The 20,494-nt window shown below is 36.4% G+C and overlaps 1 protein-coding gene across 2 annotated transcripts in view; it reads right to left on the reverse strand.

Moving 5' to 3' along the window:
- Positions 1-20,494, reverse strand: part of nbs (nibrin) — a 315,228-nt gene that overhangs the window by 160,733 nt on the left and 134,001 nt on the right. For both annotated transcript variants that reach the window (XM_090376897.1, XM_090376896.1), the window contains exon 10: positions 15,974-16,074. In XM_090376897.1, coding sequence (XP_090233023.1) covers positions 15,974-16,074 — 101 coding nt within the window. The remainder of the gene's footprint in view (positions 1-15,973; positions 16,075-20,494) is intronic.

Below are 20,494 nucleotides of genomic sequence, written 5' to 3' on the forward strand. Positions count from 1 at the left end.
CTTACCTGGTCACCTCATCCTACCATATATCGCTACATTCCTTGTCCATTTCGTCAAATTCACTTCTGGTATATACCGGAGATTCAATAGGATTAAACAAAATCCTCTTCACACTTTCTACATACTATATATATATATATATATATATATATATATATATATATATATATAGTGCATTCCGGTTAATTGGGGCGCTAGTTAATCAGGGCAGCCGCTTATTTGGGGAAAATTATGACAAACAGAAACAAAACAAATATTTTGCCTGAATTTGTTCCGCTTATTTGGACCAACTTGCCGCTCAACTGGGGCAATGAAGGTTGTGATTGAACAATAAACTATATTTAGATGGCGTGCACAAACATCTAAATATAGTTTATTGAACAATAAACTAATTTAGATGGTTCATAACAAAGAGATCATGCGGGCAGCAGCCGAGTCAGTTATTGCAAAGTCGTGCTGTAGAGTGGTTGTTTTACATTTGTTCTGTGTCGTGGTAATCGGATTCTGAAGAAATTTTGCTTGCAGTTGTATATGATCACACTAGGTACATAACCCCTGGCATGGTGCCGTGAAGGGTATTGTATGGTCGTGGTACCTGCGTGTACCGGTGAACTGTACAATAAAGATCTTATACATCTTGTGGGTTAGAATAGATTAAAAACTGTACCAAACAGCGCACTGATTTTGGTTTCTCCCCTCCTTTTTTTTCAGTACATTTAAGACCCATATCAAGATGCCACATAAAGATTTGTCGCTTTCAGAAAAAATCGCTATTCTTGACAAGATAAAAAGTCAACCTCCTAACATCAGTCATCGTCAGCTAGTGGAGATAATAAAGGTGCCAAAATCTACAATTTCACTACTACTATAGCAACAAGAAAAACTTAGAGAGGAGTGGACACTGCGCGTGGATTTAAAGAAAACATCTCATAAGCGAAAGAGGGAAGGCAAAGATCCAGACATCGAAGATGCTTTGAATCATCTATGATACGTATCTAAACGAGGAGTGCGTGTAAGTGGCCCTATGCTAAAAACCAACTCAGAAGAGTTGGCCAAAAAGCTAGGTAACATAAAGTTCAAAGCGGCAGATGGTTGGTTGTCTCGATGGAAGTGTAGACATGACATTAATTACAAAAAAGCACATGGCGAGAAGGACAGTGCTGATGCTACGAGTGCTGAGCAATGGAAATCTGAAAAACTGCCAGAGTTGCTTAAAAAATTTAGTGGGGATGGCATTTACAATACCGATGAAACAGGTCTGTATTATCGTGCTATGCCGGATGGTTCCCTCATCTATCAACACACACACAACACTGTCCGGTTCAAAGAAAGCAATGGATCGTGTAACAGTGTTGTGCTGCTCAAACATGTCAGGAAATAAACTCAAACTTGTCAGGAAATGATAAACTCAAACTTTTGGTTATTGGTAAAAGTGCCAAACCTCATTGTTTCAAGGGGCTTACAATAGGCAGTTTGCTAGCTTCGTATTATGCCAATAAGAAGGCATGGATGACCACATATATTTTTACGCAATAGCTAATGAACTGGTACATGGAACTGCAACGGAAGTCCAGAAAAATTCTGTTGATATTGGACAACTGCACCGCACACTCCAATGTAGCTGGTTTAAAAAAATATTGAACTGGAATTTTCCCCCAACACCACATCCCTGATACAGCCTATGGACGCGGGAATTATAAAAAATTCGAAGACCTATTATCGTGGAAAGCTGGTTAATCACATCCTTGAAGCAATTGAGGAAAATCTGCTGACATCATCTTCAAAATCAATAGAGGTTAGTGCAAAAATTTCAATGTTAAAAGCTGTACAATTTATCGTCAATAGCTAGCGAGGAATAAGCAGCAAAACAATTCGGAATTGTTTTGCTAAATGTGGTTTCATGACTAATTGTGATTCAGACACGATAAGCTGTACAGAAAATGAAATGGCTTTGGAACTGCAACAGGTCCAAAACTGTGAAGAATTTTTAACGACTGAAGATAACCTTCAATGCCATGATGAAAATGAAGATTATGAGGAAACGATTATTGAACAAATTGCAGAAAAACACTCAGAGACACCAAAAAACCAAGAAAATGATGACGATGATATACCTAAGTGAGTGACTAACCAGGATGCCAGGAAATGTATCGCTGAATTGAGATGTTATTTCGTGCAGGAAGGCAATGAAGGCAGTCCTTTATCAGCATAAGATACCTGCGCCGACTTTGTTCAATTGCAGTCCATAAAGAGAACATGTCAGGGTACGCTTCATAATTTTTTTCAAAGTAAGAACCCTTAAGTAATGTGTAACCTTTGCTTGACACGGACATTATTCTGTACTGTATCTTCATTTTACATATGTACATTATATGTACGTTTTGTTTGCTTTTAGATTTAGTTATTTTTAAATAAATGTTTGTACCAATATAACTTAAATACAGTGTGCTTTCTTTAAATACCACATTCCCTTTATTTTATTCATACCTTTTTGCCTCCATTAGAATGTGCTTTTCAGTCATTAAAATTTCGCTTAATTGGGCCAAAGTGATCTGTCCCGATGTGTCCCAATTAACTGAACTTGTATAAGATGAAAAGAGGGATGTCATAAAAACTGATCAGATGAGTCAAATATTTCGTAATGTTACTGTGAAAACAGAAAATGATATACCATCAGAAATCATTATAAATGAGCGATTTTTGGGATTTTATAGTATAAAAGATCAATCAGCTAGCACAACTGAAAGTGACATTATTTACTGTATAGAATCCAAAGGGCTAGATTTACAGAACTGCCGAGGTCAAGGATATGATGGTCCCGCAACAATGGGTGGGGCATATAGCAGTGTGCAATTAAGAATATTACAAAAAGTTCCAAATGCCTACTATGTTCATTGTGCGGCATATAACTTAAACTTAGTAATTAACGATGCTGTGAAAAAAGTAGCTGGCATGTCTTTTTTTTATGACATAATTGAAAATATTTACTCATTTTTTGCGGATGGTATTGTACGATGGGATCTATTGAATCATAAACAGAATGTAGATGCAAATGCTAGCGCTAAATCAGCAATTATTCTAAAGAAATTGTGTCCAACGCGTTGGTCATCAAGATTTGATTGTTTACTAGCATTGCGCTATAGATTTACAGATGTCCTAAAAACGTTAACAAAAATAATATTAGTGTCTAAAAAAAAGACGAAATATGCCAGGCAATTGGCATGCAAAAAAAAATGGAAACATTAGAATTTGTTTTCCTTTTGGTATTAAATTACAAAATATTGGAATCAATTAATTTAACTTCAAAGTTACTGCAACAAAAAAATCTAGATCTTGGTCAGGCAATGTGTCATTTAGAGGCATCTTTAAATTCTATGGTTTTGCTAAGAGATAATTATGAAGAAAGTAAAAGTTTTGCATTTTCTTTAGCAAGATCTTGGGGAATAAATTTAAATTTTAGTAACAAATGCAATAAGAAAGTTAAAAAAATGTTTGAAGATTTAGAAAGTTAAAAAAATGTTTGAAGATTTAGCTCAAGACGAACGACTTCAAAATTCTGAAAGACGGTTTAAAGTTGATATATACTATGCAACAACAGACATTGTGATACATCAATTAAAATCTAGATTTCTTAATACAAAAAATGTAGATAGTTTTTTTGTTTTTTGATAGTTTTTTTAAAATTTTGCAACCAGAAACACTCTATCTTTTAGCGACGAAGCTCTGCAACAAGCGGCCGTAGAATTTCAAAACCGATACAATAAAGATATTTCTGATGACTTCCCACAGCAGCTATTAAATTTAAGATCATCTTTAGACAAGAAATTTCAAAAATGAATTCAATTCGGGACTTGTGCAACCTCATTTTAATTAAAAACACGTCGTTATCTACATTTGTTACAGACGTTATAACGGTATGTTTTATATTCTTGACCTTGCCGGTTACTGTGGCTGGTGCTGAAAGGAGTTCTTCAAAATTAAAACAAATAACCATATATAGGAACACAATAGGCCAAGATCGACTTAGCAATTTGTCTGTTCTAAGCATAGAAAATGGTGTAGCGAATTCTGTCGACTTCAACGAAATTATAGATATTTTTTCGACTAAAAAGGCTAGGAACAAAATTTTCATTAAAGTTTAAAATATTTGTTATAAAACTTTTTTGTGTATATAGACTAGATTTAACATATACAGTTGGTTACTTGTTACAATGATTTGTTTTAAAATTACTCCAAAACTATTATATGTGTGCATGTGTATTTTTTTCCTATGGTGTTTATTTACGTTTCTGTATATTTTATTATGTTTTTTTTGTCATTTATATCTGCATGTAATACATGTCATATATATATTTATTATTGTTACTGAGGTTTTATGTTCATGCATATTTTAATTCAAATCTTATTATTTATAGATATTATTCATTTACTTAAGACTTGAATTTTTGTTAATGTGAATAAAGACTGCTTACTACCTAGTTAGCTTTATTTACTTCGTAGATATACAGTAAATTTTTTTCACCGATCATTTTGTATGTATTTCTGTTGATCTTAAACTGTAATTAGCTATTGGGTTTTGTTTTACAATAATAAAAAATGGGGTTTGATATAAATTCAATATTTATTTTTTAATACATCATTTATACAGTACCTTCAAAAATGTATTCATTATATTTATTACAGTGTCTACAGAGGCAGAGGAGGAATTATTATGGTTTCAATTTTTTTAAAATCTCGTGTTTATATTTTTTACTCCTGTTTTTGCAATTTTCATTAATTAAGTAGGGGCCCAAACGTGTTCTTTGCCTCCGGGCCCGAAAAAGGGTAGCTATGCCACTGTATACAAGATCTGTAGGAACAAAATTATCTGCCCAAATATATACAACACAGTGCAATATCAAAACAGTGAAACATATGACTGACTTTCAACAGTTGAGAAAATCATTGAACACATCTTTCCCAAAGATGATTCTAATCTTGACAATATGCACCAAATTCAGATTCGAGCAGACAATGCCACTTAAGAAGGTATCCTGGACGTTGATCTTTTCACTGCTGTTGAACTTGGTGCTGCAGTAGCTAAGTTGAATCCTGGTAGAAAATGCAGTCATCACCAGATTTTATGAGCTCTACCCAAATATTTTGTTAAATCTTTACAATAAGTGCCTCTTGGAAAGCATATTCCCCAATTTCTGGAAGCAGGCACTGCTTAAAATTATTCAAAAACTGGGAAAACCTAATACCGACCCAAGAGCATACCACCCAATCTCTCTGTAAGCCAACCTGGGAAAGCTGTTTGAAAGAATGATTGGTCCCAGAATCCAAACTATCCTAAACTCACAAAACCTTTCATCCAACTCGCAGTATGGCTTCAAGAAAGGATCCACTGTGGAAGATGCCACTACAGCCCTTGTAAAACACTGTACACATTCCACAGCAATCTATGAGATGGCTATCTTTGTGGATTTTGAGGGTGCCTTTGATACCCTTTGGTGAGAGAGTTCCCTCAGGTCCCTTAGACTGGCGAACTGCAATCAATATCTTTACAAATTCATAAGATCCTACTTCAGTAACAGATGAATTCAGGTCACTGCCCAACACCTGTCATATTCAAAATTTATAAACAGAAATTGCCCACAGGGGTCAGTGCTAGGACCACTCCTTTGGAACTCTGTACTTGACCAGTGGCTCACCAGAAGCTTTGACAACTGCGTCAATTTCGCCTATGCAGATGACTCGGTTATTTGAATTGCAGGAAGATCCAGGAGAATCCTTGAGGACCGAGCAAAGATTGTCCTGGATTACCTGGTAAGCTGGACCCTCACAAATAAATAAAAAATATCAAACACAAAACAAAACTAATGATCTTCAAAAACAGGTTGGATTACCACAGACCCCCTAAAGTTCTTATTCACGGGAAGCAAATTCCATATTTGGCACAAACTAAACACCTTGGCATCATATTGGACTACAGGCTCAGTTTCCAACTACACGTGAGCAGTTCAGCAAACAAAACCAAAGCCTTCAACTGCAGCCATCATCAGGATCTCCTGTTCGGACTGGGGACTCACCAAAAGAACCCTATCTCTCTACTATAAAGATGTGTTCTTGCCAATTGCCTCCTGTGCTGCTGGGGTCTGGTTCCATAGGGTCACTAACAGTAAAATCCAGGCCAAACTCCTTTCCATGCAAAGAACCATGCTGCTTGCAACACACCGAGTACCAAGAACAACCTCAACTAATGCACTGCAGGTTCTATCAGGGGGACCCTTCCCCTGGACCTATATACAGCTTATAGAGGCTACATCTACAAACACAAAAAAGGCCTACTAACTTCACTCCTTGGAATAGACTGCAATCCTGCTACAAATATCAAACAAGAAAAAAATAAACCTATGGAATAAACTCCTCTCCTACTGGCAGGTTAGATGGAATGAAAGTCCCACTGGAGAGGTCGCCAGACTTTTTATCCAGGATGTCACCTTTGCCATGAATAAGCCACATTGTAATTAGTTCTACCTATCCATGAGCATGTCCTGCATCCTAACAGGACATGGTGCCTTAAAGCGAAACTGTTGCAATTCAGACTGGCAACAAATCCTCATTGCTGCTGTGGGGAAGCGGAATCCTGGAACCACACCCTAATTGTCCTGCCCCAACTATGAAGAACAATGGACAACACTTAAAAATAAGGTTCAGAATGCCTCAGAAGTCGATCTTAAAGCCTTAATTGAAAATGAGACTAACTTTCAAGCTCTAAATCTTCACCAACGATGTCTTCAGCAGAAGAATGCAGATGTTTCACCACACTGGATAATTCAACAGGCTCTTGTTGAGCTGTTCCCTGTGTCACCTACCAGTCAATCCTGGACTTGAATTCTTTTGATCTCTGAGGTTGTTCAGAGATGTCAACCACTGGTGTTTTTTTTTATTATTATTATTATTTTATTTATTTATTATTAATAATTAATTTATTTTATTTAATATTTTATTTTTATTTTATTTTATTATTATTTTTTCTTTCTGTTGGTACTCAGGACTGGGCATACGGAGTACAGGATTGCCGGCATCCACTGGAATTGCACTACCTCCAGTGGATGCGGGATTTTAGTGCACTATTGAGGCACAGATAGTAGATTATGCCCAGCTCCACATGCCTTGGGATGAGCATCTGCAGCAGTTGCTCAGGTGTTGGATACTCACATTTCAGGCCCTGTTTACACAGATTCTGTAGTCGAGACAGAGACAATTTACTCACATGGACCCACTTCCTGGCCACATACATGAATGTTATTGAGTGTGCATACATGCATTTCTTTTACTTTTGAGTCTTTGAGAGTTTTGTTGCATTTTACAATTTTGTAAGAGAAGCTCCATTTTCTGCTGGAGTTTCTTACACAGTCATTTCTTACAATCATTTGACACAGGTTCAAATGATTGTAAGTAGAGACTGTTTCTGGATTTAACAGACATATTAATTCCACCTTACACACACACACACACACACACAGTGTTTTTTTTTGGGATGGTATGCAATGGTACGGCGTACCGGCACCTTTATTAACAGTGATGTGTGACATTTGGATGCAGTGCACTTCGAAATTTGTAATATTCCGTAAATTTTTTTCATATGTTTACCTACTATTCAAATAAGCTTAAAATTATTTAACTAAATTTGCATTTTTTACTGTCTATTATTAAGATATTTCTTTATAAAACTGTATAACCATTTTTATAATTCTAAATTACTCAGTCCGACCTCTGTTTAACGAAGTCCTTTTATAGTGAATTATTTTGACTTTCCCTTGGAAGTTACATTTAAAATACTTTCCGTTGAGCGAAGAAAATTTTCATATAGCGAACGGATTAGGAGAGAATTAACTCGGTACGCACTGTTCGCATTTCTGGCCTTCAGGCAATTTAGGCAATTAGTCCTGCTGCAAGAATTAAGAGAGCTAAGGCATTCTACAACTTAGTGGTACCCGATAAAAGTGGTACCCCACATAAGGAGGAGTCGCGGTAGTCACAGAGAAGTAAGATATGTTACTACTCTGTGGCGCTAGTCAAGAGTGAGCAGATCAAGGTGTATTCCCAATGGGCTCTGGCCAACCTTTACTGCACTGGTGTCCAACCTTTTCCCATACAGTGGCCATATTCAAAAAAATTCAAAGTTAGATTTTTTTATTGTGTTACATTTTCCATATCTTGTTAAAGTAAAATTGAAAATATCCGAAAATTTTATTAAGTACAATACACAATTACATTTACTGAAACATATAATGAGATTTTTTTTTTTGATGATTAACAAAATTTAAAATGCTGTTTTAGTTCACCTTCCTCGCTGGCCATAGGTTGGACACCTCTGTGAATCAACTGTAAGCGCCCCGTTCGAGAATTATAAAAGTGATTTTCTTTTACCCCGACAAATAATCATCTGTTGTTTCGAGGAAGTGCGTTATCCACATTTTTCTGTAAATTTTCCCTATCTCTGTTGACATGTTCACAGTACCTGTATATCCGAATGACACCGACATTTTGGACAGTTTCAAAAAAAAGAAAAGAAAAAATTCAAATTTAAGTACTAGTGACAATACTGATGACGAGAGATGGAAAACGAGGACAACGAAGGTATTAATCCTTCTAAACATGAATCGTTGGTCCAAGCGAAGTTAGAAAATTGTCAATTAGGTTACAGTTAAATGAAAGAGATGCAATTCGTGGATACCTAATTGATAAGAAGGTTTCGGAAGAATTGAAGAATTTGATGAATGCTCTGAGTATGATACCAATTTCATCGAGTGAATGTGAACGAGGATTTTCAGAAATTAACCTGATCGCCAGCCCAACCAGTGCTTCGTTGATGGCAAAAACAGTTTCTTTAAATTGTAGGCCCACCGCTGACCCACTTCAATCCAGCAAAATATGTTGATTCACTGCTTCGGAAACGTCATTCAGCAACCGACACACAAAGAGGAAGAAAAGAAGTCGGCAACCTGTGGCTGGCGAGCCACATGCAGCTCTTTTAACATGTAACTGCGGTTCTTTAATTTTACAGCTCACACGAAGCACAATTTGAAATGGACTCAAGAGGACTTAAAAATCAAGGACACGTGGAGTGCAAGACTAAAATGCCTTAAAACTGAAATTGAGGATTTGGAGAGGCAAAAGGCTGCCCTTGCAATTCTACACAAATGGACGGTGATAGATGAGTTTAAAATGCAGACCGAATTGTGTTCGATGCGTGGAGTAGCTTACCGGATCCATATATAAATTTGAAAATATTTGCGTTTGGACTTCTCTCAGTTTTTGGTTCGACTTATTTCTGCGAGCAAATATTTTTGAACATGAACTATATTAAAAATAAATCAAGAAACTGTCGTCTTAACAATGCGGGCATATTTAAAGTTCAGCATGTTTAATTACGACATACTCGCATGAAGTTGAGAGCCTCGCTCAAGAAGTTCATCAGCAAAAGTCACATTAATTTGTACCTATTTGGATGTTTGTTACGTTTTTTCAATATTAATAAATAATATTTCAAAAAAATATATATTTTTTAATAAACACCTTCTCACTCTATTCCATTTCTTAAACAACTCTTCCCCCCTCCTCCCAGCTTGAGTTGAGGTGCGGCTCTTCGAATTCTCTCTCTTTTTTTTTAATTAGACCAAAAATGGCTCTTCACTCAAAAAAGATTGCCATAGGGTGTCAGATGAGAACTTAATAAAAATTTGGAATATTCTAGAAAAACTTTATTATGAAATTATTTTTACTTATGTTATTATTTTTTACTTATTTTACTCACATTTTACTTATTTTTTATATAAGAAGAACTCTTTTATTATATACTTGAATAATAAATTTATGCTTAATAAACTGTGTTAATATACTTAATTTGTTATTCTTATTCTAAAAACATTACTAGTACTACTAAAGTAAAAATATCAGGAAAAAAATTTGTAGAGTACCTTTTAATTTTCGATCTTTCCTGATAGCAAAGAATGAGTACTGGCACCTATTTTTTTTACAAAAAAAACACTGTGTGTGTATATATATATATACAGTGGAACTTCTCTATTATGAACTTCTATTTAACGAATTTCTCTATATTATGAATTTTTTCGCAAAACATTGCACCTTGAAACGAAATTGCATGTAAAATTAACCCCATATAACGAAGTGTTAGTCTCTCTATAACTAATTTTTAAAAAAATTAGTAAAAGCAGTTTTGAAGATTTTCAAGCATTTATTGCTAAACAGCCACTCAAATATACCGCCTCCTTCCTTCCGAAATTGCGCATTAGCATCTGGAATTAAATAATCATCCTTTTAGTGAACACTTGTGGCCATTGACGCCCATAGGAGGGTCTTTGTTTAATTTTTGTTACAGTTATAAAACCAAATGGGTTTTCTTAAAAGTGGTCTTAAACTTTACAATAAATAGGGTAGATTTGTAAATTGATGTTGGCCCAGGGGAAAACGAAATTCGCTGCGGTAAACCGTTAGCATGCTGCGGAGGCAATACATAGAATGCCACCATAGTCGGTTTTTAGTAACGCCTACTGAGTGACATTCGCTTCTCACCTCAGCTGTACCACATGACCTTGATGTCAATCATTATATGGTATCTCCATTCTCATCTAACTGGACTCCCAGTAGATGGTTTTCATGATTTTTATTTTTATTTCGTTCATCCTCAATCACATAGGCTATATGCTCTTGTATTTTTTTTTCTGAAAAGTAACATACAGCATACGTTAATCATAAATTTTCTTTCGTGTATATATGAATGAAAGCAGAATAAAAGAAATTCACAAAGTCGTATATTTCTTCAAAGTGAATGATACTGTTGAATTGGCAAGCGAATGTCATTGAGTAGGCGGTACTAACAATTCACTACATGGCCAGCGCAGCGAAGTTTGCAGTGTATGTATCGGCAAGAACTGCAGTAGAGTAATTTTTATAATTGCGGAAACAATGTCGAAGAGAAAGTGTTTAAGTATTAATGATAAAGCAAAGATTGTTATGATATTGACCAGGGTTTTAAGAAAAAAGATGTTGCGGAGAAATATGGCAATCTGCAAGCAGTTTATCTACGATTTAAAATAAATTGAGAATCGATTTTAAATGCAATTGAAGGAGGAGCAGACAAGAAGCGAATTAAGTTGTGTATATACAAAGATGTTGATAAAGCTGTTCTAAAATGGGTGCAAATGATATGTGAAAAGAATATCCCAATATCGGGCCTAATAATTAAGCAACAAGCTCTGAAATTTGCACAGTCCCTTGGACATACAGAATTTAATGCGAGCACTGGGTGGCTAGATAAATTTAAGAAGCGCCACAGAATTGTGGAAAAGGTTATTTGTGGAGAAAGTGTTAATGTAAGCAAAGAAGATTGTAACAGTTGGAGGAATAATACCTTAAAGAAGATTTTGGAAGAATATGAGCGTAAGGATGTTTTTAATGCTGACAAAATGGGTTTATTCTTTAAATGTTTACTGAATACAACACTTGCTTTTAAGGATGATAAATGTTTTGTTCAGATTCCAACGATGTAACCTTGGAACCAAGGTACGGGCGTTAGATCCCAATGATGCTAATCTGGAAAACCAGCAGCATCACTGGGAGGTCCCCTCACCACGTACAGGTGCCCACGTCGAGGAGCGTATATTATGAGAAATATTTGGCAAAGGATGCTAAGAAAAACAGCAAGGCCTTCTTTACGTATATAAACTCTAGAAGGAAGGGGACGAATCAGATTGGTCCACTCGATATCGATGGTTCAACTGTTTATGATCCTGCTCAGATACCTGACAAATTGAATGAGTATTTTGCATCTGCATTCACACATGAGAAATTCTGTAGAGAAGTGGCGGACAGAAGCTTATTAAACTCTAACAGGGAACTTAATGATTTTGTAATAACTGAGAGCAAAGTGGAGGAGAAATTGTTAAAGTTAAACATAAGAAAGGCACCTGGGGGCAGTGCCGATTTTATAGGCAAATTGGTGAACTCAGGCCTTATTCTTAAAAGTTTTATATTGATATTTAATTAAAGGTTACACGGATAATCTGTAATACTAGAATTGATTTTTTTTTTATTAGAAGGATGAGCAAGGTAAAGGAAACACATTTCAATACAAAATAAATTTATTCAACAAATAAATATCAATCTCAAATTAAAATCAGTTTTAATAATCTAGTATACGAACAAAAAAAAAATTGCAATTAAAAGAAATGTTTCCAATAACAAATATTAAGTAGTATTAGTAATAATGTTATATAATAAATAAAAAAATAATTCTAAATAAATAAATGTTTTCAGTCATAATTTAAAATCACAACATAAAAATGTAGTACAAGTACATAAACAAAATAAACTAGTATTGCAATGTAATTATAAGTTATAAATTGTTACACAATATTGTATTGTAAATTGCCATAAATCAACTTAAGTTTCTATTTTTCTAGCTTTTACAAAAGCAAATTTATCATTATTTCATTATAATCAATTGATTCCATAACTTCTCATAAATTACTTTTATTTAAAAAATGTAAATTATTGTTAGAAAATAATGTAAAAATATGTAACAGACAATTCGTTTTTACTATCAAAGAGATATAAAGCAAAAATATGTGTTTTTTTTTTGTTTTTTTTTTTTCATAAAAATTATTTCATTCTGTGGAGTGCTGGGCCCCTAAAAAGATGAGGCCCAAAGCAGCTGCATAGGTTTGCCTAGTGGTAAAAATGCCCTGACCTGGGGTGGCTGGAATCTATCCAGTTATATTAAAGGAGGCAGCAAAAGAAGTAAGCAAACTCTTAGCAATAAATATGAAAGCATCCTTGAAATCAGGGGAAACCCCCATGGACAGGGAGGTGTGCAAATGTATCCCCAATTCACAAAGGCAGATCATAGGGTTACATGAGTAATTACAGACCTCTTAGTATAACTTCTGTTCCAGATAAAATAATGGAGTCACTGGTTAAAGAAGCATTGCAGAATCATCTAGACAAGACTGCAGTAATAATTCAGATACAGCATGGGTTTGTTAAGGGAAAGTCTTGTCTGACAATTCTGATTGGATAATATGATGTGGTAACAAAGGAACTGGATGCAAAAAATAATTTTGATATCATATACTTGGATTTCAAGAAAGCTTTTGATACTGTTGCACATGGAAGACTACTGTAGAAATTGGAGCAGTATGGTATTAAGGCCAAGTTGCTAAAATGGATAAAAGGGTGGTTGAGTGGGAGAACACAGAGAGTTGTAATCAATGGATGCTGCTCTTTGTGGACTAATGTTATTAGTGGAGTCCCCCAGGGTTTGCTGTTGGGCCCACTGTTGTTTTGTGTATTTATCAATGATATTGATGAAGGCATATCAGGCTTAATATCCAAGTTTGCAGATGATACTAAGGTTGGCAGGGTTCTTAATGACAGTAATGGCAGTGCTACCACAGGATCTAGAAAATTTGGGCAGATAGGCCGAGAAGTGGCAACTGAAGTTTAACACTGACAAACGCAAAGTTCTGCATATGGGTAGAAGTAACTCCAGAGAATCGTACCAACTGTGTGGTATTATACTTAGGGTGGTAGAAAATGAAAAAGACCTGGTAGTAATTGTGCAGTCAGATATGAAGTTTTCTGAGCAGTGCAGACAAGCTGCCAGAGCAGGTTATGGGGTATTGTCAATGATATACAGGAATTTTGCTAGTAGGGAAAAGGAGATGACTATCCCTTTGTATAAGGCAATGGTCAGGCCACATCTTGAGTGCTGCATACAGATCTGGAGGCCTCATTTTAGGAAGGATGTAGAGTTGCTTGAGCAAGTATAGAGAAGGGCAACAAAGGGATCCTCTTCCCAAGAAAGGCTTAAGTTCTGCAAATTGCAGCATACTAGGCACCTGCGAGGTGATCTGAATGAGGTGCATAAGGCCCTGAATGGGTTGAGCAGGCTCAATTCTGATGGGATTCTTCCTCTTGCTCAGATTACGAACCCAAGGGGGCATAAATTCAAATTGAGAAAAGAGTTGTCGAATAAATGTGCGGAAATTTGCCTTTAGTCAGCGGATAGTTGATCGCTAGAACAAAGTTCCATCTGTCGTGGAAGTTGATAGCTTAAATCAATTAAAGGAGGAACTGGACAAACTCTTAGAGGGAATGAATGTGTGAAATTTTTTTTTTTGGCTGATGTTACATAAGCTTGCTTTCTTGCATCACATGCCTCTACTACTACTACTACTATATTTGATAATAGAACTAATGATATTAACTTCGGCAATTTGTGAAAAAATGGTGTATGATAGGAAAAAACAAAGAACATTTCTGAAATAAGTATATTCATTACACTACTGGTTCAACTGTTATTATTATGGTAAATATCCTGATTTAGGGTGAATTAATCATATGCACAAACACGTCAATTATGAAATTTCATATTTAAAAATTAACTCATTAATTTCTTGTTAATATCATACACTCAAGTCCTGATGAGACTTTTTGAATGACATATGATTATCTTTGTAGATGCAATACTTAAAGCCAATAGCATCAACAAACATATATTCAAATATGGTTTTGATAATGTATAATAGATTCCTGTAAGTCGTGCTTGATGAATTTCAAGGTTCTGCACAAAAAAATTGGTAAAAGACCATCCTCGGGAAAAAAAAAAAAAAAAAATCTTCATTTGGAGATAGAAAGAAGATTCAAAAATAATTTCCAACTCAAATAAGGATATCACGATATTCAGGCTGGCAGCTCTGTAATTATAACATAATAATAAATCATGTTAAAATACAATCTAGCTATACTGGTTGCAGCAGATAAGATTACAGAAAATTAGCAATGGCCAGAGCATGCTAGAATCAATTGATATGTGCATCAGAATCTTTGTATAGGTCACCAGCAATGATGCAAATTTCACAATTTCCTAACCAGGTGAACAAGCATTGCATAATGTAAACACATTAAATTCAAAGCAGACATCTATATGTTAAGGGACTTCAAACCTATCCTACTGACAAAAGCAAGGAACTTATTATTGAGGTCTTTTCAAGGAAGCTAAGCAATGGTCATGCCACACCTTGATTACTGTACACAGGTCTGAAGGCCTCATTTTAGGAAGGATGTAGAGCTGCTGGAACGAGTACAGAGAAGGGAAACATGATTAGTGAATGGAACAAAAGGTTGCTATTACGAAGAAAGATTTGCAAATTACAGTGTCTGGTGACTAGGCACCTGTGAGGTGATCTGATTGAGGTGTATAAGCCCTTGAATGGTTTGAGCAAGCTCAATGCTGATGGGATTCTGCCTCTTGCCCAGATTAATCACCTGAGAGAACATAAATTCAAACTGAGGAAAGACAGTTGTAGAATAGAAGTGCAGAAGTTTGCCTTTAGCCAGCATGTGGTTGATCGCTAGAACAAACTTCCATCTGTTGCTGTAGAAGTTGACAGCTTAAATAAATTCAAGGCTGAACTAGACAAACATTTGAAGCGAATGGATGGGTGAAATGGGAAGGTGTTTTTTTTTTTTTTTTGGCTGATGCTGTATAAGCTTGCTTTATATGTAGAGGCATATCATATGCCTCTACTAATGCTAACTGGTTACATGTGGAGACAGGGTTTTTCATCCTGCAAATCGACAATTTACAGATATGATATACTCATAGCTTGAACAACTTCCACCTAATTCAGAATTTTCCTCATAAAAACAGTCAATTAACTTTAGGGCATGTACAATTTACAAACTTGATACAGTGATACTTCACAGCCTGTATCTACTGCTAAACTGAATAATCCAAACCCAAATGCCCTATGATCTGCTTTACTTTGTTTAAGATTAAAAAAAAATTGGAACTTGATAATTGATTGACTGATGATGCTTGTCATCATCAGTCATATATATATATATATATTAGCATTTAAAAAAAAGACATTTACTTCAAAAATAGTCAAGTTCTTACCTTTTTAATTTTAACTTATTTGATTCGGTTTTTGGCAATTTACAAAGCTGTACAGGTAAATCTTTATTTATGAATGAAGGCTTTTCTTTTGTTCCAGAATTCTGTTCAAAATAAAATTAATATATAAGGTTAAAACTCATATCACCGAAAAGATGTATTTAAATATTCACATATTGAGGAAAACAAATCACTAAAAAAAAACCCATAGAATAATCCTGTTATAATAAATACCACTTTAATTAAAATTTCAGTTTCACTTGAATGAAATCATTTTGGCAAAAAATTCATCATCAAGAATTATTTCAAAAATCTGTATATAACATGTAATGATTTGCAAGGAAAGAAAAAAAATTTTGAAAATTATGAAAGCCCTGTACAGCCCTATACCTAAAACAGAATTCACCTGAAAGGGAGAAGGGGAAAGTTCTCTTAAAATCCTTGTTTCTTTTGTTTTTTTTGGAAGAGAGAGAGAGACAATGTGTGATGATAAATTTCTACACTGGTAGTTACTTTTCCTTCTGTTTTTCCTACATGAAATACTCAAAATGAAGAAATCATGAAACACAGATATTAGCATTAGTAGAGGCAGACGATGCAAGAAAGCACGCTTATGCAGCATCAGCCAAAAAAATAAAAAATTTAAAAAAAAAAGGCTCTGATTTCACCCCTCCATTCGTTCCCAATATCTGTCCAGCTCAGCCTTAGATTTATTTAGGCTATCAATTTCCACAACAAAACATGGAAGTCTGTTCCACCAACCAACTACCTGCTGGCTAAAGGCAAACTTCTGCACATATATCCTACAACTGTCTTTCCTCAATTTGAATTTATGCCCTCTCAGGTGATTATTTTAAGCAAGAGGAAGAATCCCTTCCGCATTCAGCACACTCAAACCATTCAAGGCTTTATACACATCAATCAGATCACTTGATTGCGGTGCCTAGTCTCCAAACACTAATCTGCAAAACTTAAGCCTTTCTTCGTAAGAGCAAACCTTTGTTCCATTCACTAATCTTGTTGCCCTTCTCTGTACTCATTCCAACAGCTCTACATCCTTCTTAAAATGGGGCCCCCAGACCTATATACAGTACTCAAGGTGTACCCTTATACAAGGGTATAATAACCCCCTTATCCGTGCTAGAAAAATTCCTGTATATCACTGACAAGACACCATGAGCTACTCTTGCAGACCGTCTTCACTGCTCAGAAAACTTCACATCTCCCTGCACAATTGCCCCAGGTCCTTTTCATTCTCTACCACTGTCAATATAGTACCTACACTGACACTGACAGAACTAGAACCAACTATGGGCCAGATTGAAAACGTAAATGTGACTAGGGCTCTAAATCTTGTCCAATTGAATGCTCAAAGAGCAAGAGCCGTTGTAGATCAGATCAAACTCAAATTGGAAGAAAATAATATAGATATCTTGGTACACCAGGAACCCTACGCACATATGGGTAGGGTTCAGGGATACCCAAGAGGCTATAAAATAATAGAATACACCTCAGGTGTCCCTTCTACAGCAATAGTAGTTAAAAATACTGACCTTACAGTCACAAAGGTGGGTCACCTCTGCTCCCCAGTGGGAGTGTGTGCCCATATCACCAGTGCTGTAGGACAGTTTTACATTATATCACTATATTCCAGACCAGGTGAAGATATAAACCCAACTATTGAATACCTACAAGTAGTCACAAATTCTACCTACTGCAAATATCATAGTGTGTGCTGATGTCAACTGCCGGTCAGCCTTATGGCATAGCTGTACGGAAGACAGAGCAGGCACACACAATGGCCAGATACTTTTAGACTATACAGCCACCTCACCCTTTCAAGTGCTAAACCAACCAAATAACCTCCCAACTTTTAGCAGTACAGTGTGGGAGAGTGACATTGATGTTACTCTTGCCACCAATTCAATAGCTTATAAAATCACAGACTGGTGTGTCCAGCCAGCCTGACCACATCAGATCACAGAGCTATTTCCTTCAAACTAAACAGGCAATTACAAACAACCCAACACTCCCTGTTGGATATCAAAAGGTATAACCTTAAAAAGGAAAATTGGCAGATTTTTTCAGAACATACAGCAGCTGAGCTGCAAAAACAGGAAAATGAGTGGTCTAGATCAGATAACTGTAGCCCGGACGAGCAAGCACTGACTATGACAAACATTTTAACAAAAACAGCAACCCTGTCCATCCCACGGAAAAAACCGAGGAAGCAGACAGTTCCCTGGTGGTGCCCCGAACTGACTATACTCAGAAGTAGGGTACACCAGGCGAGGAGACATTTTCAACAAGACAGAACATCTTGGCCACAAAATGAGGTGGATGCACTGAGAGATTCTTATAGAACTCTCAGGAATCAGTATACAGCCTTCATAAGAGACAAGAAAAAGGAATGCTGGAGGCACTTGGTGGGAACTACTGGAAATAATAACCCTTGGGGAGTTGTCTACAGAATAGTGACCAACAAGCTGCCAAGAGGAGATGTCTTAGAAACTACTGTCAAACCAGATGGAACCCCAACCCTGTGTTGGGTGGATTCTGTAAATAACATCCTAGACAGTATCATTCAGACTGAAACTGGAAATCATTCCCCCACCCAGCTAAACATTATAAAAGAAAACACTGAATATGACAATGCCAATATTGAACCTCTGTTCACTATATAAAATTTAGAAATAGCACTATCTAAAACCAAAAACAATAAATGCCCAGGTTTTGACCTCTTAGAGGTTGAGCTTATCAAAAAATTAGCGGAAATAGCACGAGATAAATTAATAGCACTATATAATAACTGTATGACAGAAGGTATATTCCCAAAAATATGGAAACAAGCTATGTTAAGATTAATCCTCAAAAACCCTGAAAAACTCCCTACTGATCCCAAATCATATAGACCAATAGCCCTACTCCCTCTACTAGGGAAAATATATGAAAGACTAATATATAGCAGATTAGCTCAATATTACACAGAAGCAGGTTTGCATTCCAACAATCAGTACGGTTTTAAGCAGGGCAATTCTACGGAGGATGCCATGCACCACCTACTGACAACAGTTAAAAACACAGAGGAGAAATATATGCTGGCAATCTCCATTGACTTTGCTGGGGCATTTGACTCACTCTGGTGGCCTAGTGTCCTTAGGAGACTTCGCCAGGCAAATGCCCCACAAAACCTCTATAAGGTAATAAACAGCTACCTTACAGACAGAAGTGTCTCAGTACACACAAGGTTCCAGGAATTGACACGCCCTGTGAATAAAGGCTGCCCGCAGGGTTCAATCCTTGGCCCTTTCTTTTGGAACATTGTTCTGGACAAATTTCTGGCCTTGGATCTGGGCCCCGTGGAAAGCCTGGCCTTTGCAGATGACATGATTTTCCTTGTAAAAGGTAACTCATGAGTGGTTGTAGAGCAAAGATCAAATGCCGCCCTCTTGCTGCAGGAGTGGGCACAAATGCACATGCTCAAAATATCGCCTGAAAAAACCAAACAAATACTTCTAAAAGGCAATTTGGACATAAGAAAACGTCCACAAATCAAAATTAACACATTCACTATAAAAATGGTAACAGAACTAAAATATCTTGGAGTGGTCTTTGATTCAAAATTAACTTTTTATCCCCATTTGATCTACTTGGCAAAGAAAGTGAGAAATTATGCAGGTATGATTGCCAGGATCGGTTGAGCAGACTGGAGACTCAAAAGAAAGACCCTGGCAATCATATACCGTGCAATGTTCCTACCTGTTATCACCTATGGAGCCGGTGCGTGGTTCATCCGCTCGGCCATAGTAAGAAATAGGAATAAATTAGAATCGATACAAAGGACAACACTACTCACAATTACCAGAGCATGTCGCACAGTAAGCACACCTGCACTACAGTTGCTGGCTGGAACTCTCCCACTTTACCTGGAAGTAGCCAAAAGAGGCTTATATTATAGATTTAAAAAGGGCATACCCACAGAATTTCTGGGGATAGCCCTTGATACAACCAACACCTTCAATGATGAAAGAAAAAAAGAATAGCCAAAAAGCTCCAAGAGCTATGGCAAACAAAGTGGGAGCAGGAAACCAGATGTCTGGTTATCAAACGGTTTCTGCCACGGGTGTCAATGGTTAGCTCAAAGCCACCTAAGTGGTATGCCCCTGGACTTTTTACAACATTTATATTGACAGGTCACGGCTCCCTAAAGGCAAAACTAACCTCCTTAGGCCTGACCGATGACCCAAACTGCACCTGTGGCGAAAGTGAAGACTGGGCACACATTCTATATGAATGTATAATATATGACATCCCCAGAACAGAGCTAACAGCACAGATTGGTCCCCTTCTCAGGGGAGAAGAACATCTGTTCACCATAGAAGAGCAAAATTATAAATCTTTTACATCTTTCACACAGAAAGTATTCGAAATGCGCAGAGCAATCCAAAGAATGGCAATTCAGCCCCCCCCCCCCCCAGCAATTAAACAATAATCAATAGTAAAATTGCCAAAGTTTCTCACAAC

This window comes from Mastigoproctus giganteus, chromosome 7, assembly GCF_048544385.1.
Source record: "Mastigoproctus giganteus isolate SK-2022 chromosome 7, ASM4854438v1, whole genome shotgun sequence".
In the NCBI taxonomy this organism is placed as follows: domain Eukaryota; kingdom Metazoa; phylum Arthropoda; class Arachnida; order Uropygi; family Thelyphonidae; genus Mastigoproctus; species Mastigoproctus giganteus.